Source organism: Panthera pardus, unplaced genomic scaffold (assembly GCF_024362965.1).
Source record: "Panthera pardus isolate Hobbes unplaced genomic scaffold, ASM2436296v1 HiC_scaffold_25, whole genome shotgun sequence".
NCBI classification, from domain to species: Eukaryota; Metazoa; Chordata; class Mammalia; order Carnivora; family Felidae; genus Panthera; species Panthera pardus.
The window spans coordinates 15,764,589-15,789,862 of NW_026526821.1; the positions used below are offsets into that span (position 1 = coordinate 15,764,589).

Sequence of the window (25,274 nt, forward strand, 5' to 3'; positions counted from 1 at the left end):
GACCCTAAGATTAAGAGTTGCATGCTCTAGGGGCGCCCGACTTCAGCTCAGGTCGTAATCTCATGGTTCTGTGCTGACAGCTCAGAGCCTGGAGCCTGCTTTGGATTCTGTGTCTCCCTCTCTCTCTGCCCCTCCCCTGCTGGTACTCTGTCTCTCTATCTCTCAAAAATAAATAAACATGAAAAAAAAAAAAGAGTTGCATGCTCTACAGACCGAGCCAGCCAGGAGCCCCCAAAATGGACACATTTATATACTACAGTTGGAAGAATAAATTGTTCCCTAGAAGGACTTTATTTTTTTATTTATTTATTTTTTAAAAAAAATATTTTTTTTTTTTAACATTTATTTATTTCGAGACAGAGAGAGACAGAGCATGAACGGGGGAGGGGCAGAGAGAGAGGGAGACACAGAACCGGAAGCAGGCTCCAGGATCTGAGCCATCAGCCCAGAGCCCGACGCGGGGCTCGAACTCACAGAACGTGAGATTGTGACCTGAGCCGAAGTCAGACACTTAACCGACTGAGCCACCCAGGCGCCCCTAGAAGGACTTTATGTGTTAACAACAAAATCTTTTGAAAGACCCAGAAATCACAATATGGAATAAGTTTCTGATTTTGCTTTTCAAACATCAAAGCAATTTCTGTGCCATTGCAATACCTATTAAACTCCCTAACATAATCCAGGCAGATTTAAAAACAAAAAACAAAACAAGACAAAAAAACCCAGAAAACTCTACCTAATACCAACTCTAAACAAACAAGCAAAAAATATTTTTTCTGCCGCCCAAGAAAATTGTTTGATGTATAATGTTGTTGCTGCCAATTTAGTACATATCTGTCCAGAACTGTTTCTGTTTTTCTATATATACTTCATATACACTTAGGTATTTTTCAAAATCAGGTAATTCTACATTTCCTGTTTTGAAACCATGGTTTTTTCATCGCCATGCACCGGTGACGTAGGAGGAGAATCAAAAGGCTGTAACCTGGAACCAAACGAAGACTGTTTTCAGTAAAATAATTGCCAAATGCTTCCTGGTTGACATGATGCTATGTCTTATTCACGGAAAGCAGTTTGGATTGAATTTTTCTTCCTTTTATAAATATGATGATGAACAGAATTCAAACTTCTACTCTTACCATTTCTTGTTTTAGCTTTTATTTTTATCAAAGTTAAAATCCAGGACCTGAACCCCAGGAAAGGATCTGAAGTCACCTACTAGCTCTTTTGTAATTTTATTGGCAACTTTTATAAACTTTTTATGAATACAATGAAATTAAGTATTGTATTTAAAAAATACCTAGGGGTGCCTGGGTGGCTCAGCCGGTTGAGTATCCAACTTTGGCTCAGGTCATGATCTCACAGCTCGTGAGTTTGAGCCCCGCGTCAGGCTCTGTGCTGACAGCTCAGAACCTGGAGCCTGCTTTGGACTCTGTCTCCCTCTCTCTCTGCTCCTCCCCCACTCGCACTCTCTCTCTCTCAAAATAAATAAACATTTAAAAAAAAATTTTTTTAAATACCTAAATAACAGGAATTCCTTCTCAGGACAGAGCTGAAAGTTACCAAGACAAGTAACATTTCTACTTACTGTAAGTTGACCCGCTACCCCAAAATCTGCAAGTTTTGCATGTCCTTCTGTATTCAGCAAAATATTTCCTGCCTTGATATCTCGGTGTATTTTTCTCATAAAATGAAGGTATTCCAGTCCCTTTAGTGTTGACTGTAATATTGTAGCTATTTCATCTTCTGTTAACTGGGGAGGGGGAAAAAAAAAGAATGAAAGGTTAAAATGCCATCAGTTTACATCAAGGGGAAAAATTAGATCGAAGCTCCCATCCTAGAATATAAGATCTTACTCAACCTGTCACAACATTGGACAGCTTGTACCATCTCTCCACTAACCACTTCTAAAGTGGTATTTCCTGTCCCTTCTCTCCCCAGACATCAGATTCACATATCTGCCTACACAGCATCTCCAACTGAATACCGAACAAGCCTCATAAACATAACAGTCAAAATCAAATTCTTTATTTATTCCTACCGCCCGCCAGGCCTCTCCATACCACCCACCCAACCTGCTCTATTCCTCCTAGTCTTCTCTCAGTAAAAGACAGTTTCAATTGCTCTGGACAAAAACCTTGAGGTCGTCCCTAGCTCCCTCCTATCTTCAAAATATATCCAAACATATCCTCTTGTCATCACCCTGGTCCAAGTCAACCGCAAGTCCTGCCTGAATTATTCTAATAATTTCCTCAATGGTCTCATTGCTGGTCCTAACTGGTCTCAGTGCTTCCGCCCTTGACCCTCAACAACATAGTTTCCACACGGCAGCGTGCCATAATGAACCTTTTAAAATGCAAGCCAGATCTGTTCAGAACCCTCCAATGGCTTCCTAAGTCACTCAAAATTAAAGCCAGTCCTCACCAAAGTCTTCCATGATCTGGTTCCCAGCTACCTTCCTCCTCTACTTACTTTCTACCTTGCTCATTCTGTTTCAGCCACGTACCCTTCCTTGCTATTCTTCAGACACTCAAAGCAAACTTCAACTTCTGGGACTATTCATCTGATGTTCTCTCTACCTACCATGCTCTTCATCCAGGAAGTCAGAAAGGCCTTCCCCAGCTCCCTCCATTCCTAGGTCATTCTCTACCCCTTTATCCTATCTTACCGGTAAATACAGCATTATCCCCAACTGTTGTATTACACATTATTTGTATACCTACTATGTGATGTATTTCCTATTAGGAATGTAAACTCCATTTTAAAATGTCTTTGATTGTTTACTATTATAACCTTAGCACCAAGAAAGGCACGTGACACATAGCAGGTCCTGAAAAAGTATTTGCTGAATAATGATGAATAAATGAAAGCAAGAATGCTGATCGACACAGAAGATCGGCCCAGTCCCATGCTGATGTTGTGCAGATCCAGTGCTAAACAAACGCAATCCATCAACAAACTCTCAGTCTCCATTTTAACAACTCACACAAGAAGACAGTAGGCTGTGTGGTGCAACAAACACGGGACTGGGGATTAGGAAGACCTAGTTTTTCCCCATGGCTCTACATTCTAGCTGTGTGACTTAAGCAAGTTCTGGAACCTCCCTTGGTCCCAGTTTCTCAGTCTATAAAACAGGACTATTACCTTTCTTCAAGAATGTCAGGAAAATCAAATGATATAAGGCATGGAAGAATGCACATGGCTTAATAACTACTATGCTATCAATCAATCAACAAATAGTTAATAAGCATCAATTGAGAGCCAGACGCTGCTTGGGGCACCTGGGTGGCTCAGTGAGTTAGGTTTCCGACTTCGGTTCAGGTCATGATCTCACAGTTCGTGGGTTCAAGCCCCGCGTCTGGTTCTCTACTATCAGCATGGGGCCCGCTTCAGATCTTCTGTTCCCGTCCCCACTCTGCCCCTCTCCCGCTCACACACACTCTCTTTCTCAAAAATAAATAAACATTGAAAAAAAATGTTTATAACATATGAAATAAACAATGAAACAATGAAACAACAAACAATGAAACAATAAACAATGAAAAAAACAATGAAAAAAAACTGCTAATAAAATTTAAAAAGGCTAAACCATTATTAAGCATTTACTCTATGGCAGGCACTGTTTTTTTTTTTTTTTTTTTTTCAACGTTTTTTTTTTATTTATTTTTGGGACAGAGAGAGACAGAGCATGAACGGGGGAGGGGCAGAGAAAGAGGGAGACACAGAATCGGAAACAGGCTCCAGACTCTGAGCCATCAGCCCAGAGCCTGACGCGGGGCTCGAACTCACGGACCGCGAGATCGTGACCTGGCTGAAGTCGGACGCTCAACCGACTGCGCCATCCAGGCGCCCCAACAGGCACTGTTTTTGTAATCTCATTAAATCCTTATAAGAATCACACGAAATAGGTACTATCATCATCATCACCATCACCATTTTATAGATAAAGACGCTGAAGCACAAACAAGTCATTTGTTTCAAAGGTCACAGAGCTAACAAGCGACGGAGCTCTCTCACTGCAGCCCAAGCAAACACTATTGGCAAAGGCTGCAAACTAGAGTTTAGGTACCTCCTGTAGCTGAAGAGAACAAAGTTCATGTGACCTGTTTACTGATCCCTTATCCTAACGAATTGAGCTAATCAGGTAAGGGAGCAATATAATGTGAGCCACAAATATAAATTTTAATTTTCTAATAGCCACATTTAAAAAAAAAAAGCAAAATTAATTTTTTTAAGTTTGTTTTTTTAGTAATCTCTAACACCTAACGTCGGGCTTGAACTCATGACTCCAAGATGAAGAGTCACTCTTCACTCCAACTGGGCCAACTAGGCACCCCCAAATTAACTGTGATAATATATTTTACTTAACCATATTTATCCAAAATATTATCATTTCAACATGTAATCAATATATAAACAATGTAAATTGTTTTTACATTCTTCCTTTTTGTAGTAATTCTTCCAAATCTGGTATTTTATACTTCCAACACTTCTCAATTCAGACTAGCCACATTTAAAATTCTCAGTGACCACATGTAGGTAGTGACTATCATGCTGGGTAAGACAGAGTTAAAACATTTTACAAAATAACATGCAATAATTAAAGATCAGCACTTAATAGCTAAAAATTACATAAACACAATAAATTAATATTAAAACATCAAATTCACCATCAAATTAGTTTTGGATTTTTTCAAAATACCTGAAACAAAGTAACTTAATGCTGCATATAAGAAAGCTTGGAATCCAATTTTTAATTCAATAAATTTTTCAAGCTTTGGGACTTCTTTACCATATTGTTGGATATTATTCCTACCTAAAGAACTTGCTATCTGATCAGAAAAACACAGTAACTCTGAATAATATAAATTAAGAAAAGGATATACTTGTATAGATAATCCAAAAGTTACAACGAAGTTTTATTTTTATTTTTTTAATTATTATTATTTTAATTCCAGGGTAAACATAATGCTGTATTAGTTTCAGGTGTACAATAGATTAGACAGTTCCATACATTACTCTGTGCTCATCAAGGTTAAGTGTCCTCTTAATTCCCATCACCTATTTTACCCATCCCCCCACCTGGCTCCCCTCTGGTAACCATCTATTTATTCTCTCTTAACAGAGTCTGTTTTTGGTTTGTTTTTGTTGTTGTTGTTCATCTGCTTTGTTTCTTAAATTCCACATATGAGTGAAATCATATGGTATTTGTCTAAATGGCTTATTTCATTTAGCATTATACACTTTAGATCCGTCCATGTTGTGGCAAATGGCAATACTTCATTTTTTTACAGCTAAATAATATTTGTATGTGTACACACACACACACACACACACACACACACACACATCTTCTTTATCCATTCATCTATGATGGACACTTGGGCTGCTTCCATGATTGGACTATTGTAAATAATGTCGCAATAAACACAGGGGTGCATATGTCCCTTTGAATTAGTTTTTGTATTCTTTGGGTAAATACCCAGTAGTGTGATTACTGAATTCTAGGGTAATTTTAGTTTTAATTTTTTGAGGATACAACTGAGTCTTAAAATATTCCCATCTTGGGGCGCCTGGGTGGCTTGGTTGGTTAAACAGCAGACTCTTGATTTTAGCTCACATCACAATCCTTTGGTCTGTGAGTTCAAGCCCTGTGTCGGGCTCTATGCTGACAGTGCAGAGCCTGCTTGGGATTCTCTGTCTCACTCTCGCTCTGTTGCTCCCCTGCTTACTCTCTCTCTCTCAAAATAAGTCAACTTTAAAAATAAATAAATTAAAAATAATAAAATTAAAAATAAAAATAAACTATTCCTACCTTACATACAGCACCTCACGATTTACAAAGCACTTTCATATATTTAAATTAATTTTCACAATTCTGCAAATATTTAATATAGGTATTATTCCTGTTTCTCTTATTAAAACAAAACAAAACAACAACAACAAAAACACTAAAGGCTAAGATGTCCCCTGCTTTTACTTTTATCCATTCACAGTCCACACAGAAGCCACAGTTTATCTTTTTTTTTTTTTTAATTTTTTTTTTTTAACGTTTATTTATGTTTGAGACAGAGAGAGACAGAGCATGAATGGGGGAGGGTCAGAGAGAGGGAGACACAGAATCTGAAACAGGCTCCGGGCTCTGAGCTGTCAGCACAGGGGCCCGATGCGGGGCTTGAACTCACGGACCGCGAGATCGTGACCTGAGCCGAAGTCGGCGCTCAACCGACTGAGCCACCCAGGCGCCCCACCACGGTTTATCTTCTAAAATGTAAATCAGATGGCTCCTCACTTGCTTAGAACCTGGCAATGGTTTCCTATGGTACCCCAATAAAAGTCAAACTCATTATCGTTGTGGACAATCCCAACATAATCCAGGCCCGCTCACCTGTCTCACCTCATCTCCTACAGTTCTCCCTCCCCTCTCCCTCCACTCACAGTGGCCTTCTTTATGTGCCAAACCCGTTCTAGCCTCAGGATCTTTGCATTGCTTATTCCCCTACCTAGAATGTTCTTTTTCTGAGACAGAAAGAGAAACAGAGTGCTAATGGGGGAGAGGGGCAGAGGGAGAGAGACAGAATCTTAACCAGGCTCCACATTCAGCACAGAGCCGGACACAGGGTTTGATCCCATGACCCAGGGATCATGGCCTGAGCCGAAATCAAGAGTCAGATCCTCAACCAACTGAGCCCCCCAGGCAACCCTCAAGTTTTACTTTAAATGCTACCTCCCTAAAAGGCCTTTCTCAGCTGTCCACTCTCAAGTAGCTCCCCAAGCACCCTCCGCCACTCCATTCCTTCAAATAAATTATCACTATCTGGGATTTCTTTTCTAGTTACCATCACGTGGCTTTTTTGTTGCCCTACAAAAAAATGTACCAGCACAAGAGCAGGGTCGTTGTGTTCTTTACTACTGGATGCCTAGAGCTTAGAGCATTTACTGAGTGAGCAACTGAACCTGAATTAGAACCCACGACTCCTAGCTTTTATTCCAGCAATCACAGTAAGAGCGAATATCTTCCACAGAGATTATTCTGTTTAGTAGGATACAGAAGTTAATTTGTGAACATGCTGGGTAAGAGGAGAAAACCAAATCCTATTTTAAACGTTTAAAATCCATCACTTGGGGTGCCTGCGTGGCTCAGTCAGTTAAGCATCTGACTTTGGCTCAGGTCATGATTTCATGGTGCAAGTGTTGGAGCCCCACATTGGGCTCCGTGCTGACAGCTCAGAGCCTAGAGCCTGCTTCAGATTCTGTGTCTCCCTCTCTCTCTCTGCCCCTCCCCAGCTCATGCTATGTCTCTCTCTCTCTCTCAAAAGTAAATAGACATTAAAAAAAAATTAAGGGCACCTGGGTGGCTCAGACGGTTAGGTGGCCAACTTCAGCTCAAGTCAAGATCTCAACATTCATGAGCTCAAGCCCCACGTCAGGCTCTGTACTGACAGCTCAGAGCCTGGAGCTGCTTCGGATTCTGTGTTTCCCTCTCTCTCTGAGCTCTGTCAGAGCTCGCTTCCCTCGCTTGAGCTCTGTCTCTCTCTCTCTCTCTTTCTCTCTCTCAAAAATAAAAAAACACTAAAAAACATTTTCTCAAAGGGGCACCTGGGTGGCTCAGTCATTTAAGCATCCGACTTCAGCTCAGGTCATGATCTCACAGTTCATGGGTTCAAGCCCTGCATCAAGCTCTGTGCTGACAGCTCAGAGCCTAGAGCCTGCTTCGGATTCTGTGTCTCCCTCTCTCTCTCTGCCCCTCCCCTGCTCACACTCTGTTGTGCGCGCTCTCTCTCTCTCTCTCTCTCAAGAATGAATAAACATTTAAAATAATTTTTTTTTATTTAGAATAGATAAATAAGTAAATAAAATAAAATAAAATCCACTGCTTAACCAAGATTTGTTGGCACTGTTTTCCTTCCCAGGATGAAGTAAGCAAGTCATGCTACATATCAGTGGACTGGGCTGATGTCAAAACTGCCACTTTTAGGAGGCATCGGAAAGCAGAGAGGGAACAAATGATGGAAACGGGGCAATCTGACAGTCATCTCTCTTAAAACAACAGTAGGAAAGTTACCACGAATACAAGGCCAGAAACTAGCCCAGATGCATTGTTCCAGAAGGTAAACTTACCGTTTTATTTCGTAATCGAATGATATCAGACACAGAACCAGCCCCACAGTACTCCATAACGATCCACAAGTCTGTGTTCTTAAAATAACTGCCATAATATTTGACTACATGAGGGCTAAAGAGAGAGCAACAATATGAATTAGTGTTACAGGCTTCGATACATGAAAATTAATTTCTCTGCTCCAAAGATCAATTATTCATATTTCAGGTTAAAATAGACACCCTCTTTATTGATAAAAATATACATAATAAATAATAATAATTTTCCAAATAATAAATAACAAAAGTGAGAAAATGTATGGGTCTGTTAACCTGCATTTCTAGGTGTACAATTCATCCCAGGAAAAGAACTACAGCTATTCAAAAAGAAATAGTTACCATCACAGCAGTATCACAATGAAAATTTAGATACCATCTAAATGTCTAACATTAGGGAGTTTATTAAAGGAATAATGATAGACCCATATAATGGAATAACCACAAATCCAAGGAAAATATTACAGACGAATACTTGATAACATGAGAAGATATCCTGCTTACAAAAAAAAAAAAAAGTGCTTACCAAAAAGAAAAAAAGGACAGGTGCAGGTTACATAATAGTAAGAAAAGTGAAACTACAGAAAGAGATATGAAAGGATATGTACACCAAGTAGTATTTAACAATGATTACTTCTCCAAAGGGAAAAATGATTTTATTTTCTTTTTATTTGCATTTTTCCCAGAAGTCATGTGCACTTTGTAATAAGAAAAAAAAATAAGTCGCACTACAATCTACTATAAAGAAAAAACCTTCAGAGTCAGACCTGGAATTTTGGTTCTCAGGCTTGAAGACAGATACCAAGTGAGAAATTTCAGAGAAAAGTCAAACATCCCATTAAAATGAAATAATCTGCCCACTGAGAGCTACCAGCTTTAATTGGCTAGATTGTTATCAGGGCTAGATAATGTTGCATAATAACTGAAGATGCTAAAACCTACTTGGCATCATTAATGCTCAGAATTTCAAACGCCCCTTCATCCCCGAGAAACATGCCAACGACAAGGACAGCAGGAAACACACACACACAAACGCTACTAACGAGGACATGGATGAGTAAGTCTCTTAAGGTACCGATCACATCTGCTCTCCCTTCCTCACATTCCTGTAGGATTTACTGCCTTTACAAGGTAAGTAATACCAGCTACTTACTGTTGTAATATGTCCTATACTATTTTGTATCATCGGCTAGATTCTCCCATACATACACAGGCATGTCTGGCATGACACATTTGTCTATAAACTCGCAGGGGACAAGAAGTCTGCCCTGTACTTCTCTGTACTTCGTACCATGCTTAGCACAGAATAGGCTCTTCAAAATAACTCTTCTTTAATTAGAGATATTTGCATACTCTGTTTGAAACACAGATCTTGGGTGGCCTATCAGAAGTGGCAAAGTCCCAACGTGCCAATTGGAAAGAGCTTCCGTACAGTATCTCAGAGCAGAGGAAAAGGAAAATGGCTACCCAACTACGATCAATCCGGTCAAGTGATACAAAGGGAAGGAGGGAGAAGAGAAAATAACTGCATTCGCAAGTCAGTGAAATCTAAAGGCTCTTGGGCAAATTTCCTCGTAGGCTGCCCCACCTGCCCCAATGCTGAGCTTCAGGAGAATGGATGCAGCCTCCAGTACAAGACACTCTCATTCTCCTTTCATCTCCCTAGAGCTGGCATTGCCTCTAAGTTTGTGTATCTCTGACCTTTTTTTTTTTTAAATGTTTATTTATTTTTGAGAGAGAGAGAGGGAGAGAGACAGACAGAGCGCGCGAGCAGGGGAGGGGCAGAGATAGAGGGGGACAGAGGATCTGTAATAGGCTCTGTGCTAACAGCCCGATGTGGGGCTCGAACTCATGAACCATAAGATCATGACTTGAGCCGAAGTTGGACACTTAACAAAATGAACCACGCAGGTGTCTTTCTCTCAAATTTAAACAGTAGTGGGGAGAGGCCCCTGGGTGGCTCAGTCGGTTAACCATCCGATCTCAGCTCAGGTCATGATTGCACAGTCCGTGAGTTCAAGCCCCGTGCTGGACTCTACGCTGACAGCTCAGAGTCTGGAGCCTGCTTCAGATTCTGTGTCTCCTTCTCTCTCTGCCCCTCCCCAGCTCTGCTCTGTCTCTCTCCCTCAAAAACAAATAAACATTAAAAAAATTTTTTTAAATAAACAGTAGTGGGGAAACCTGCTCCATCACAGAGACCAACCCATGTTGTCACAGAATTTCAGAGCAAACCACGTGCTTTTCTGTGGTTGCTTGGTGGCCTGACTTCCTGCTTACAACATTTGACAAATCTTAGTTCCTCAAAAATACAATTCTTAACTACTCTGAGCTTGAAGAATTCTTTTTTAAATGTGAAGGAACAGTAATACATAAAAAAAGCATTTTCTTTTTATAGATCTGATATTCCAAGGCTTCTAGAGCTGAAAGTATTTGAATTATCTCTCCTTAGCTATTTCTGCAGACATGTTTTCTCAATAGGAAGTAAAAGAGATCATTATCAGGGGAAAAAAAAAAAAAAAGCCAGCACCACTTTCTGCCTCTTTGCCTCCTCTTCCTAGTTTTGAAAGGGGCTTACTGAGAAAAAAAAAAAAAAAAAAAAATCTATCCAGAATAGAAACCATAAAAGTTTAGCTACTAAAACACACATTTTTTTCATCAGATTTTTTTTGTCTGAAAAGAACATGCATAGTGATTCCACTAAACTCTCTCTTCTGCAAAATATCTAAGGAAATGCATCTGTAGGTGTTAAACTGTAAATAATCCAAACCATGTCCTCTCCAGAGTAAGACCACATGGCTTTACCTGTCGCATTGTTGCATTATAGAGATTTCTTTGATTATCTCCTGCAGGTCTGATTCCACAGGAACTTGCTTAATCGCAACAATCTGACCAGTCTCTTTGTGAATAGCCTTGTACACGCTGCCATAGGACCTATAATTGGGGTAAAGAGAACATTTGTAAAGGCACAGCAAGACCAGAGATACAAAGTGGTAAAACACAAGCAACTCATGGTTCTAAATTATACCCCCAATGACTACAACTGCAAAACTGAAACAGCTAAAGTACTTCAGGGAGGAAACACAACCTGTTAACTTCACATTTAAATAACTGACCGTATTCATATAAAATAATCACTGTTATAGTAGCTACCATGCCTGATGTCTGTCAGAAACTGTGCATCATCCCAGTTCATCCACACACACACACACACACACACACACAAACAAAAAACAAAAAACAAAGAAGGGGTCATTATCCCTATTTTACAGGAAAAATGTGTAAAGGCCCAGAGGTTATAAGACTTGGTCGTCACAAAGGTAAAAAAACTAAGTGGTCAGGCCAGGAAGTGAATCTAGGTTTGTGTGAACACAGAGCTCCCAGGGCTCAAACACAGAAACGGAGGCCTCTGTGCTCTCGTGTTCACTCCAGTCCCATGAGGTCTTTCCGTCCTTGCTCCTCTCACTCACAATAATACTTAAAACATTACAGAAACTAATTAAAAATCTCAGGCCCTTCAAATGCTAGTATCAGATGAACGGAGCACATATAAAGCCATTTACTCATGTCCCCTTACAAGATTATTATCGAAATAAGTAAAAAGTGTGTATGTCGATTCAATTTGGGGGTGAAAAGAGCATGGGATTTAGAATCGAAAGACCTAGGATTTGAGCCCTATCCCCCACTACATATTAACCATCATTTACATACACATTAACCTTCTCATGCCTCAATTTCCTCACCTGTAAAATGACAATACAAACTACAAGACAATTGTGGTGGTCAAATGACATACCATCATCACCTTGCATGGATTACATTTTTACTGGAAACCTCGACGGCTGTCACTGAAAACACAATGAGTAAGACATCCTTCCTATTTCCCAAACCCACCTGTTTCTTCACACTGTCTTGGTGAAAAAACATCAACATCACAGGACCACCTGATATAGCAAAGTAGCTGAATGCTCTAGCTGCCAAAAGACACTTGGGAACCATTGCAATGTGAAAGTAAATAAAACTTAAAAAAAAAAAAAAAAGTCTATGCAGAACACACAAAAAATTTCCATTCCATCAGAATCCCTTATATTGTCAAACTAGTATAATAATCCTTAAATGTTACAATTTTTTTTTTTTTTTGTCAGAGAAAGGCAACCATTGACCCTGTGTGGAGTCCTGACTGCTGCTTCTTTTTCCTCACAGTTAAACTTTTGATTCATTAGGGTGGTGAAGGCTTGGTCCCAGGGGATAAAACATGGTGGTCCAAGCACTCAGCATTCCTATTCCTTCTGCTGGTGACTGAAGTGGTAATAAGCACATGACCTAGCTCTGGCCAATGAAATTTGAGGGGAATTCTGTGGAAGGGATTCTGGGAGAGACTTTCTTCCCTGATAAATCAGACGGTAGCACACAAGAAGGCCCATTTTTACTCGCCACTTCCTTTCCTACTTTGATTACTATTACATAAGGCATGATGCTGGAAAGTAATGTAGCCATCTTGAAATAGAGAACTATACAAATAGCTAACCCATTATCAAGCCAATTAACCATTCTGGAATCTTTCACCCCAGATTTATTATTACTTAGTTATTAAATGCCCTTATTGGTTAGCCATTGCTAGTTGGGTACTCTATTACTTTCATCCAAAGTTATTCTTGATACACTAGGTCCCATATGTATGAAAATGTCTGTATTTCACCTCCTCTTTGGAATCGGTTGTGCTGGATACAGAGTTCGTAGACAATAGCTTTCCCCCAGCACCTTTTCTGCAGTTTTCCAGCTTCTATTGCTGCCAAGAAGTTGGCTACCATTGGATTATCATTTTTCATAGGTAATCTCTCTGTAGTATCCAGATTTCCTCTTTATCCTTAACATTATACAATTTTACTATAACTAGGAGTTGATTTATTTGATACTTCATAAGTTTCTTTGATCTGAAGGCACATGTTTTTCTTCAAGTCTGGAAATTCTCAGCCTTATCTATTTCCTATCTTTTCTACTATCTCCTAGAATTCCTACTGGACCCATACTGCACCTCCTCAATCCACGTTGCCCTCTTGATTTCTAACACCATGTTTCTCTGTCCTGCATTTTGTGATCAGTCTCATTTCTATCTTTCCATTCACAAATTCATTCAGCTTGTCTAGTTTACTGCTTATCCAAATTATTGGGCCTCCTGAACTTCAATCATTATAGTTTTCAGTGTCAAGATTCCCAACTTTAATTTTTCATGGAGCTAACTGTTCATGTTCATAACCAGGTGCTCTTCTTTCAAGGACGTTATTCTGTGTCTTCTCTTTTTGAAAATCGAAAACATGTTAAATCCCTTTTGAGATTGCTCCACTATTTCTATTTCCTTGGGTGTGAATTCTCCCACTTGTTAGTTCTGATCATTATTTCATGGCAGCAGATTTCCATGCAGGAGTTTCCTTTTATCTTGAATAATTTTCCTCTACACAATGCTAACTGCCATGACCAGCTCATGATGCCATGGTGGTTTCATGGTTCTTTCAGCCCCATCATCTAGGCTGTACAACTTAAACTTGGTCCCCCGTTAGGAGATGGGAGTTGTTGCCTCTCTAAGATCCCATACCTGAAAGCATCTGGGCCCAGTTCCTATTGTCAAACAGGTACCTCCACTTTTTCCCCAGGCCACAGGCAAATGATACTTTCTAGTGGTGTTTGGGCAAATTTATTTCAACTTTAGCTCATAGATGGGGAGCCTCATCCATCCCATAGCTTCATGTAGGAAGCCCACCTGCAATCTCCTGACAAGGACAAGGCAAGCTTTCCCCACCCCCTTATTATTACACATCTTTTCCATCCCTGGTCCGTAGCTGGCCATGTGTCCTTTTATCTAAACTTTTAATTTTCATTCACTAGTTTTATCTGTTTGAAATGGAAAGAGAGATCTCTGCATGTGCTCACTCAGCAATCTTGACCAGAACACTCTCTATGCCTCCCTATGCTCCCTTGAGAGCAAGGAATACTCCGAGAGTTCATATAACAATTAAGATTCGTGATTTCCACGTACTTCATTTCCAGTAATCTGAAGAGAATTTAGAAGGCTTCAGCAATTGTTCGCACTTTTAGGCCAGTTCCATAAGACCAGATTCCCTACCACAAAACTACAGTGAATTTTAACTGGCAGAGAACAAAAATGGTGGGGAAGTAGGGGTTTCATACAAGCCATACAAGGCAAGGATCAATTTGGAAAAAAATAAATAATACAGTGTCTGAAGCCAAAGTAACTTGATACAAGTCTTAACAATACCACTCACTAGCTATGAAACCATGGGCAAGATGTTTTTGTTACTACCCGCTGATAAAAACTTCAATGAGTCAAGGTGTAAAACTTTTAAGTATAACAGAAGGACAAAAGGTGCTAGGCTGGCACTCAAAACACTTTCCAAGCATGGTCCACTCATTCTGGTCTGGAGCTTTGGCTCCACTCTGCCACAGATCCACAGCGTTTCTTCCATACACAGAAGGACCACGGCCTCCAGAATCCAATACAGTCCGTCAGCCAGAGCTCATTTCACAAGACACAAGTCAGTGAGTGTTCACAATCTATTTGTTTTCCAGAACAATGTAAGGATGGCGTGGCAGTTTGTGTTTAGACAGAAAAGGGCAGCTAAGGTCTTCCTTTAGGATTCTGTTAGTTAAATGAAACTTGTTCAGGTTCATTCAGCTATGATGACAGAAATCCAAGCATCTGTGGTATCACTTAAAAGAACAATACGGTGATAGCACGGGGAGAAAGATCTGAAGCTTTATGCCAATTTTCTTGCTGGTTATATCTCTATAGGGAAATTTCCAAGTTCCTCAATGAAGACATGCATAGGTCTAAAAGACAATTAAAAACAATCGTAATTAGCTTAGTTTTCCCTTACGCTACGTTCCTGATCTATTCTCTGTCTGTAGTTTTCTTTTGGTGTTCCCCAAACCCAATCAACCCAAAGGAGTTTAGAGCTCCCTTCAAGAACACCTAAATATACTGGAAGAGTTAAGATTAACTTTAACTTGACATGGTAAGGTCTGAAAAATGCTTCAGTTGATAGACATAAAAATAAAATACTCATGGTTGCCACTTATTGAGGACTTACTCTGTGACAAGCACCTGCTCAGTACTTTACCCCCATTACCTCATATAATACTTGACTTAACCCAAATGAGGGAGATACTAATGTCTGCACTTTATAGCTGAAGTTTACGAAGCTTCAAAATATTAAATAATTTGCTCAAGCTCACTCGTTTATTGTGACTAAAAAACAGTAGAGCAAGAGTTTTAACACAGCTCTAATTTCAGAGTCCACACCTTTACGACTGTAACACATTTCTATTAAAACTGAAAGAAACAAGTTACTTACATATTCAGTGATGCCTACCATGTTTATCTTATTCAAAGCATAACCTGTCAGCACTGTTAGATTAAGGGCTTTGGACTCATTTCCTTGAGGAAAAGAGCAAGGATACCAAGCTAAAGCTGAAAAGGGCAGGCAAGAGATGTAGAGGGACTGTCATTTTTCCATACCTTTAAGGATGCCAAGTCAACTTGCAGTCTTCAGATTCATCTTGTACTTGTCTTTTCACAGCACAGCTGGTGTCCCCTTTTACTTCCCTTCTCTGCTTGATGTCTTGTTTGATTCCAAAGAGTATTTCTCCAACTTACAAAGAGATGACTAATGTTTTTTTACAAGGAGGCAATCCATGAAAACCTATGCCATGTAATCCACGATCAGGGTTAACATTATTGCTGACCTATATTAGACATAAATACCACTAAACTCCAAAATAAAATATGGAAGACTTGATTTCAAGAAGCACACAGTACTTAAACAGACATTTTTAAAAGCTAATGTTTCAAGTCTTCTATTGAACTAAAAGCACTCTCAAGAGACTAACACACACACACACACACACACACACACACACACACACACACCTGCTTATTTCTGCAGAAACTGTCACTGGAGGATACACAAAAAAACCACTATACTGATTGCTACTGGGTAGCTGAGAGACAGAAGTAGAATGTGGATTTTCCTCATTGTATACACTCCTTTGCTTTTGAATTCTGAATCCTATGAATTGATTACCTATTCAAAAACTAACAACATAATAAAAAATGTCTCTCACATTTTAATATCTGGTCATTACAGAAAATGAAATAAATAGATTAAGGGTACAATGAAAAGGATATGTAAAGGTATAAAAAATTATGCTGTAACCTTTATTGCATCATGAAAGTCAATGACAGCCACTATCCACTACTAATTACCATTTCAGCAGTATTTTATAAACCCATTCACATATCTGGGTTTTAAGAACTCGTTCCCAACCTGGGATTTTCAATCTATTGGAAGTTATAAAGGTAGTCACAGTCCCTGATTTACTATATTTCACAAAGCTACACTAACCAAAATGCTGAATTCCATTTTTTTATTGAAACAAGTTATTGCATGTTGATCAGAAACTATGAACAGCAAATAAAAATGTACGATCAACAAAAATTCTTGAAGTATAAGCTAGTTAGTGCTGTTACATAGATAAAATCACGTAACCCATGGATTCTATAAGAGAGAAAGTAATGGATGCCGTTGGTGTGAAAGAGACCAGAAATCAATGGATCTGTCTACAATGGTGACTAGGAGAGAGAGGAAAAGGGTATTTCAAGCTGTAAGCTGACCTTCCTCCTGACCCAGAGCAGTGCCATACACAACATTTCTGTCCCTCCTCCTCAGGTGTATGAACTATTGACATGAGAAAGGTGCAGCTACTTCCAGTGTTAGGGGAAGAAAAAGACTGGGACCTACTGGTCCACCTGTTTGTTCTGTACACTTACCCTTCTCCAAGTTTCTCTAAGACATCAAATACTTCTTCCGGCTGTTTAGTTAAACTATCTTCATCCAACTTTTTCAGCTGCCTGTGAATGAAGAAATAAAAACATAAAATACATTTTATTTACCAGCAACTAGACCACAAAATACATTATTTATATTAAAATTAGCATCTTAGGGATTTCTCTACAAAGTCTTCACTAGTGAACATGAAAGACAAGCTAAGAGACTTTTTTTAAGTTTTTTATTTATTTAAGTAATCGCTACACCCAGCGTGGGGTTTGAACTCACGACCCTGAGATCAAGAGTCGCATGCTCTTTTGACTGAGCCAGCCAGACACCCCCAGCTAAAAGACTTTTAAGGGACGCTGAAGGGCGGCTCTATGGCAGTGCTGCACGTGTTCTGGCTCCCTCTGATGAGCATAATCAGGACCAGAGGGTAGACAGCTACCAAGAGTCAGATTTCAGTTCAACAGGTATAAGAAACTTTCTAACAGTAAAAGTTGTTCTGAAATGGTTTAGACAGCCTTAAAAAGTCCCTAGTTCCCCATCATTGGAGAATTTAAACAGAAAATGAATCATCATGTGGCTAAAATGCTACAGAGTGGGTTCAAGCGTTAGAGGGAACCTTTAAATCCATTTAAATCTTGAGATGCCATGAATTAAAATGGCATAACTATCTCTTCAAAAAAGATGTTTAATGTAAGGTTAACTATGAATTGAAATATGGTCTCAGCCTGGAGGCCAAGGAAGACAGAGTCTCTCACCCTTCATTAGCAAGATTTGGCAATTTGGTCAAAACATAGAGATTCTACAGGTATCACAGAAACAGAAAGGGGAAGGTATACACTTAGACATGATCAAAAGTGAAAAATAACTACGCAGCTAGGAATTTCAAATAGTCTCACAGGGACTCTTCCACGAGCAGCAGTGTACCTCTGATGAGTCCCAAAAATCAAAGACATATGGGTGCTTGTAACTTCCAGATAATTTTTCAGACTATGCCAGACATAGTATAAATAACAAACACAGGAGGTTAAAAATTAACAGTATTTTTTTAAAACTCTGAGACCTCTGAAAATTATTAATGGGCTTAAGGAAGAAGCTTGCCAAGGAGTATCTGTGTGTGTATACGTGTGCATCTTCTACACAATGGCTTCCTGAAACTACAAAAGACAACAAAGAAAAGACAGCTCAGGAAATGGTGAAATATGGAAGTAGTAACACTAGAGATTTCTTTGTAGAGAGAAGGTTCAAACTAGCTGGACAATACCAATTTTTACATGAAAAGACTTGAATTACACATGCACGCGCACACACACACACACACCTTCCTGGAAAAAATAGCAAAACCAAAAGAAAAGACAAAAAAGAAATCCCTGAACACATCAAGTGTATCCATCCATAACCACTGATCTCTAAAGGACAATCTTTTATAATTCTGTAAATGTCAAGACTATGTACTAGAGAAATGGAGAAATGCTCCACGTCAGTAATTGCCACAACTTGAAAATTAACAAAATGCCCACTGCGACCTTTGAAAATCAAAAGGTCCTAAATATGAAATTCCAATGACATCATAAAAACTAGCTTCAAAACAAAAAGGGCTGAAGTGAAACTCCTCTTAAAGTTCAGAAGCAACATGTCTATGAACTCAGAAGTTAGAAAGAACATCGCATAAACCAAGGGAGGCGGGAGGCAGGGGGCGGGGAAGCACTGAATTTATAACTGTATAAACAATGGACAATACCTCATTCCTCAAGTATAATTAAACAGCTTATATAAAGGAAGATCAAATGTGTTCCTCTGAAGTGTTGACTTTGTGGTCTGCAAAAAAACAAAACTCACGATTTCAACTACTCTGAGACCACAACATAACAAAGGAAACTGCCACTGCCGTGACAGAAACAGCTGCAAGCGCCTGATAATCCTCGGACAGAAGAACTTTATATACCTGCTCAGGCAGTTCTCTGAAACAATCGAAGTGGGGTTTTTGTTTGTTTTTGATCTGGGCTTAAACGTCTTTATTTCTCTGGTGCCTCACAACCCAGAAGTGGTCGATAAATATTTCCTAAATTGATCAATGAACATCATGATGGGAATCCTAAGCTTTTACCAGGAATCCTTGCGAGTTTTCAAAAGAACAGAATTCCACCCTGAAAAGGGTTAGCAGGTTATCAACGATTAAGATTACTATGGAAAATCTTTTGGTAAGTGACTCTTAACGACATTTATACCATAAATTTTCATGGAAGAAGCACAAAACAGCCCCGACTGATGATTCAGCTCTCAGCTGGGACTTCCCCAAGTCATAGGTAGTTTCATTGCTTGCTCATAAAAGAACAGGCCTGGCCAACACAGCCTCCATGGACCAAACACGGGCAGATGCTCCTCTCCTAAGTCAGATGGCCACATGGACAGCCAAGCATCCCAGAAATGCTCTCTGCATCCTCCACCACGCTATTATTATCTGACACCAATTCACTTTTTTAAAAATCATAAACTCCTACATAAGCCATCAACTTTAATCTCTCATCACTCAGTCACACGCAAATGAACGCAGAGAGGATTTCCTGCATTGAGACTGCAATCCCTTGTTGGGAACACATACCAACCGAATCTCTGACAAGACACCTGTACCTTTCCAAACACAAACAAGGGTGTTTAAGAAGTAGTTACTCACAAGTCTGGCTAATTCTGAAGCCTCTTTCTCCCATCTTAGAACTCTTGTAAGGTTCATTTTATTAATGTATACTTACCCCTCTTTCCATTCAGAATTTGATAATGGTTACAACAAATGTGTAAGATAAATGGATGACTTTTTTAATGATCATAAAAATCAGTATGTTCTCCCTCCCCAAATTCATATGTTGAAGTCCTAAATGCCAAGACCTCAGAATGTGACTTTATTTGGAGACAGGGCCTTTAAAGAGGTAATAAAGGTAAAATGAGGTCACATAGGTGGGCCCTAACTCAATAAGACTGGTGTCCTTATAGGAGGTAAGGACACAGATAGGAACAGAGGAAAGACCATGTGAAGGCACAGGAAGGAGACAGCCATCTGCAAGCCAGGGAGACAGGCCTCAAGGAAACAGCTTCTCAGGTTATCAACCTGATCTCAGACTTCTAGCCTCCAGAACTCTAAGAAAATAAATTTCTGCCATTTCAATCACCCAGTGTGTGAAACGGACATGGCAGTCCTAACAAATGCAAGTAATAAAGTTCATCTGCTGATGAGGTTCACCTAAGATGAGCAATTCATTCAAGAATTCAGCCCTGCAGGGGCGCCTGGGTTGCTCAGTTGGTTGAGCATCCGGGCTCAGGTCACAATCCCACAGTCTGTGGGTTTGAGGCCTGCGTCGGGCTCCGTGCTGACAGCTCGGAGCCCGGAGCCTGATTCCGATTCTGTGTCTCCCTCTCACTCTGCCCCTCCCCTGCTCGCACTCTGTCTCTGTCTCTCAAAAATAAATAAATGGTAAAAAAAAAAAAAAAAAAAAAAAGAATTCAGCCCTGCAGTGCTCTCCTCTTGCACATTTCATAAATTTCTGAAAATCCAAAAGGTGCGGGAATGAGTGTGCCAAAATGCACAAAGGTTGACTCTTTTGCCCAAGCTAATATAACACAAGGCAAAGGTAGAAACAAAACCCAGATTCCTAATCCTCTTTTCAATTAAACCAAGACCTCGGAAGAACAATGAATAGATTTCGGAAAGAAATATAACCCGTGTACATTTATAACTGGATCACTATGGTGCTTCAGCAAATACTTGCTAACATACACAGGCCCTGTGGAACCGGGATCCTTCCACAGAAGCATCAGACTGAGGCAGTTAAGAGCATGGACTATGGACCCGATCGCCTGGTTTAAAATCCCAGGTCTGCCCCTTACTAACTGTGGAACCTCCCACAAATCACTTAAACTCTTTGTGCCTCAGTTTAATCACCTGTGAAACAGAAATATAGAGATAACCACCTCATAGGGTTGTTGTGACAATCAAAAGAGTCATAAGAAGTTGAATCACGTGAAATTACCATTTTCATAGGTCAATTTCAAGAGGCTCATCAGGAGACATGGAAAGCACTGGGAAGGTGTCTGGCTCCCAGTAAGTGCCGTTTGGGTAAGAATCATTATTATTTCCGTCTCAGCACACTAGAGTGGGGTGATTATGAGTCCACCCCAACCAGCTATTTGCCTTCCGCAGTGTTTGCGTACTTCAAACAAACACCAAGTGTGCAGCCCAGGCTGCCAATCCCTTCCCTTCACCTCTCCTTTGCCCCACACTCCCACACGCAGAACACTTCCTACTTTAGTGTTCGCTCTGCTGCAGGAAGTCAGAGGTCTCTGTGAAATAGAAGCTAACTACACTGCACCCCAGAGAAGCATGACTCCCTTGATCTCTGCACTCTACTTTTCTCCAGATGTGGCAGACTGACATAAGATCCTGGTGTCCACAGAGCAAATCAATGATACAACTATAACCAGCCCAACAGTTCAGACTTTCTAGGATCTGCTACCTCCCCAATCTTGACTTAAAACAATTCCAGGTAGTAGTAGGATCTGGAGCTGATACAAAACAATAGAGGCCTGAAAAGGGCCCAGTCTGGTCAGGTCACGACCCAGACCTGGAGCAAAGAAGGAAATACACAGAGCTGTGTCGCAACTCTTCTGGGTCTCAATTTGCCCATCTTGAAAACCTCCTCTTATTTCCTTATTTCCTTCCCAGTGGCAGATTTGAAAAGCTGAGGAGAACATGAGGAAAGCTAGGAAGGCACTGGGCATCAGGAATGAAAGATGCCATCATCATCCTAGAGTGGGGACACTATCCAGCAAATCTTCCTAAATGCTACCCTCCACAAAGCCTTCCCTTGCTGGACCTTCAACCTTTCTCGGCACGCCTTCCGCCTTAGGCGCAAAGCTTTTCCCCTCAACAGATCCTCCCCATTGCACCCCTCAGGTGGGACCCCTTCCCTTAGAAAGTGCATCCAGCCTTCCTCTGCTTGTTCCTGATCCATACCTTGGACCTCTCTAGGTTCCCATCCTGCTTCAGCATCCCCCACCCCCCACCTCCCCGCTACCTCGATGAATCCCTCCTAGGACAGCCTCCCCGCAAGAGCCCCCGCCTTGAGCAGGTGCTCTCCCTAACTTGTCCCCACGTCCCTCAGTAGCTGCTCCCTTCAGCAGCGCCCCCCTTCCGCCGGGATGTCCCTCCACAGCAAGCGCTCTCCCCAACCAGCCCCACGTTTATTCCCCTGGGCGCGCGCTCCCCTCTGCCGGACCCCCTCCCGGGAGAGATTTCCCCCACCCCCCCAACTCAGCAGGTGCCCATCAGCCGGATAGCCTCGCCCCGCGGGTCCACCCCTACGGGGGCGCACCTGGTGCCTCCCCTCTGCCAGTTCCCGCCTTTCCCTCTCCCCACCCCCTGCCTCTTAGCCAGCGGCCCCTTACCGGCGCGGCGGGTTCCTCAGCTGCACCGTCTCCATGGCGCTGCCGGCAGCCGCCCAGACCCGCTCACTGCTCCATCCTCCCCCGGGACCTCCCCGAGCCCGCCCCGCAGACCCTCCCACACTTCCGCTTTCCGCCCCCACCGGAAGCGGCGCGCGCGGCGGGAGCGGGGCGGGGCGACAAGGACCGGGCTTGAGCCACGTGGTGTGGACTTGAGTCACGTGGCGCTCGGGGCGCGGCCAAGGAACCCGGAGCTCCCTGCGCGAGGCCGGAATCTGTGGGCCATGCTGCCTCGGTGCAGAGTTACTCGGAGTTAATTCTGTGCTTACCGAGCTCCGTGTGTGTGGCGCTGCGCTAGGCTCTAGGTACGTAATAGTCAAGATCTAGAGGGGTCCTACCTTTTTCTGCAATTTACGTCGTAGAAAAGATAGTTACTAGACTGGTAGTTAACATAGTGATAAGTGATGATAGACAACTGTGATATGAGAACCTAACCAACGCCAGTAGGATCAGGAAAACCCTGAGAAGGCTGGAACGAACGGGCATTCATTCAATATATATCTAGCATCTGCTCTGGGCCAAGCACAGTACTAGGTGCCGCACAGTGAGCAAAATAAAATTTCTGCCCTCATGGATCTTAACATTCAAGTGAGAAAGGCAATAAACGTAAAAACAAACAAACAAACAAAAACAAACTGACTAAAATGAGAGTGGAAGTCATACTAATGTGTTTAAGATTTTACGCACTCAGTCTGGGGCTTCAACTCACAACCCAGAGATCAAGAATCAGATGCTTCACCTACTAAGGCCAGCCAACTGCCCCTAGTCACACTAATATTTTTTAAAAGAGTATTTAAGGCAGAGGGAACAGTAAGGACAAAGATTTGTGTTAGAAGTTGGCATGTTTGGAGCAGAATGAATAAGGAAAAGTAGGAGATGAGGTAGGAGCTGTGGCCAGAATCAGATTGAAAATGGGCCATGTACAGATACAAAAAATTACTAGAAGTTAGTTAGCTGTACCATTAGCTATCACTATGTAACAGACCACCCCAAAGCCCAATGGTTTAAACAGTTTCCAGCTTTTGGTTATTATAAATAAAAGTGATGATCATTTGTATACAAGTGTTTGTATGGACATAGAGATAGGCATACGTACATTTCATTTCTCTTGGGTAAATATACAGGTGAGAAATCGCTGTGCCATAGAAGATACATGTTTAATGTGCTAAGAAACTTTTTCAAGGTGATTACACTATTTTTCATTTCTACCAACCATGTATATGAGTTTCAATTGTTCTATATCATGTACACTCGGTATGATCAGTCTTTGCAATTTTGGCCAATCAGATAGGCGTGTAATAGTGTCTCATCATTTTTAATTTGCACTTCTGTAAGGACTAATGATGTTGAGCATCTTTTCAAGTGCTTGTCATCTGTATATTTACTGAAGTATCTGTTCAAGCCTTTTGTCCTTCTTAAAACTAGATTGTTTTTCTTATTATTGATTTTTTTTGAGTTTTTAATATTCTGGATGCATGTCCTTTATCATATACGTGATATGCAAATATTTTCTGAGGTTTGTATTTTCATTTTCTTAACAGTCTCATTTGAAGAACAGAAATTTTAATTTTTATTAAGTCCAATTAATCATTTTTTTTTCATTTGTGAGTCATACTTTTGATGTCACACCTAAGAAATCTTGAGGAGGAGACCAACCCTGCAAGCTCACTTCCCAGGTTCCCATGTCAGCTGACTTCTGGCTGGTTTCAGTGGAGGGCAGAACTGAGAGAGAAGCCAGACTCTTTCTCTGCCTTCTTTGCTTCTGATTAAGTATCCAACAGTAACCTTCTCTTCAGCTCCTCCTAGAGTGGCCTGACATGGCTCCAGCTTCCATTCTGCTGCGGCTTCTGAACTCTGTAAATATCACCATTTCCTTCTTATATCCAAGTCCTAGGCAGAGTAGTTCTTTCCTGCTACTGCTGTCCTTTGGGCTCCCTCACTATTCTCTGTTGGCATCTTGGCTCCTCTGTCATCTATCAAAACAATTCCCTCAATTAAATTCTTTTTTTTATACACAAATCAAAGCCACACTGAGGTACCACCTCACACCGGTCAGAGTGGCTACAATGAACAACTCAGGAAACTATAGATGCTGACGAGGATATGGAGAAAAAGGAACCCTCTTGCGCTGTTGGTGGGAATGCAAACTGGTGCAGTCGCTCTGGAAAACAGTGTGGAGTTTCCTCAAAAAATTAGAAATAGACCTACCCTATGGCCCAGCAATAGCACTACTAGGAATCTACCCAAGGGATACAGAAGTGCTGATGCATAGGGTGACATTTACCCCAACGTTTATAGCAGCACTTTCAACAATAGCCAAATTATGGAAAGAGCCTAAATGTCCATAAACTGATGAATGGATAAAGAAGATGTGGTTAATATATACAATGGAATACTACTTGGCAATGAGAAAGAATGAAATCATGCCATTTGCAGCAATGTGGATGGAACTGGAGTGTAGTATGCTAAGTGAAATAAGTCAGTCAGAGAAAGACAGATATCATGTGTTTTCACTCATATGTGGATCCTGAGAAACTTAACAGAAGACCATGAGGGAAGGGAAGGGGGAAAAAATAGTTACAAACAGAGGGGCAGGGAAGTGAACCGTAAGAGACTCTTAAATACAGAGAACAAACTTAGGGTTGATGGGGGGTGGGGGGGAGGGGAAAATGGGTGATGGGCATTGAGGAGGGCACTTGTTGGGATGAGCACTGGGTGTCGTATGTAAGCCAATTTGACAAATTATATTTAAAAAATAAATTCTTTTTTTTAATGTTT

The 25,274-nt window shown here is 40.9% G+C and overlaps 1 protein-coding gene across 1 annotated transcript in view; it reads right to left on the minus strand.

Moving 5' to 3' along the window:
• STK4 (serine/threonine kinase 4) overlaps positions 1–22,569 on the minus strand; it is a 91,365-nt gene extending 68,796 nt beyond the window's left edge. The window contains exons 1-5 of the mRNA XM_019458372.2: positions 22,440–22,569; positions 17,000–17,080; positions 10,960–11,088; positions 8,122–8,236; positions 1,589–1,753 (exon numbers count right to left, since the gene is read on the minus strand). Of these exons, the coding sequence (XP_019313917.1) occupies positions 1,589–1,753; positions 8,122–8,236; positions 10,960–11,088; positions 17,000–17,080; positions 22,440–22,474 (525 nt within the window). The 5' untranslated portion in view covers positions 22,475–22,569. The remainder of the gene's footprint in view (positions 1–1,588; positions 1,754–8,121; positions 8,237–10,959; positions 11,089–16,999; positions 17,081–22,439) is intronic.
• Positions 22,570–25,274: the final 2,705 nt, after the last annotated feature.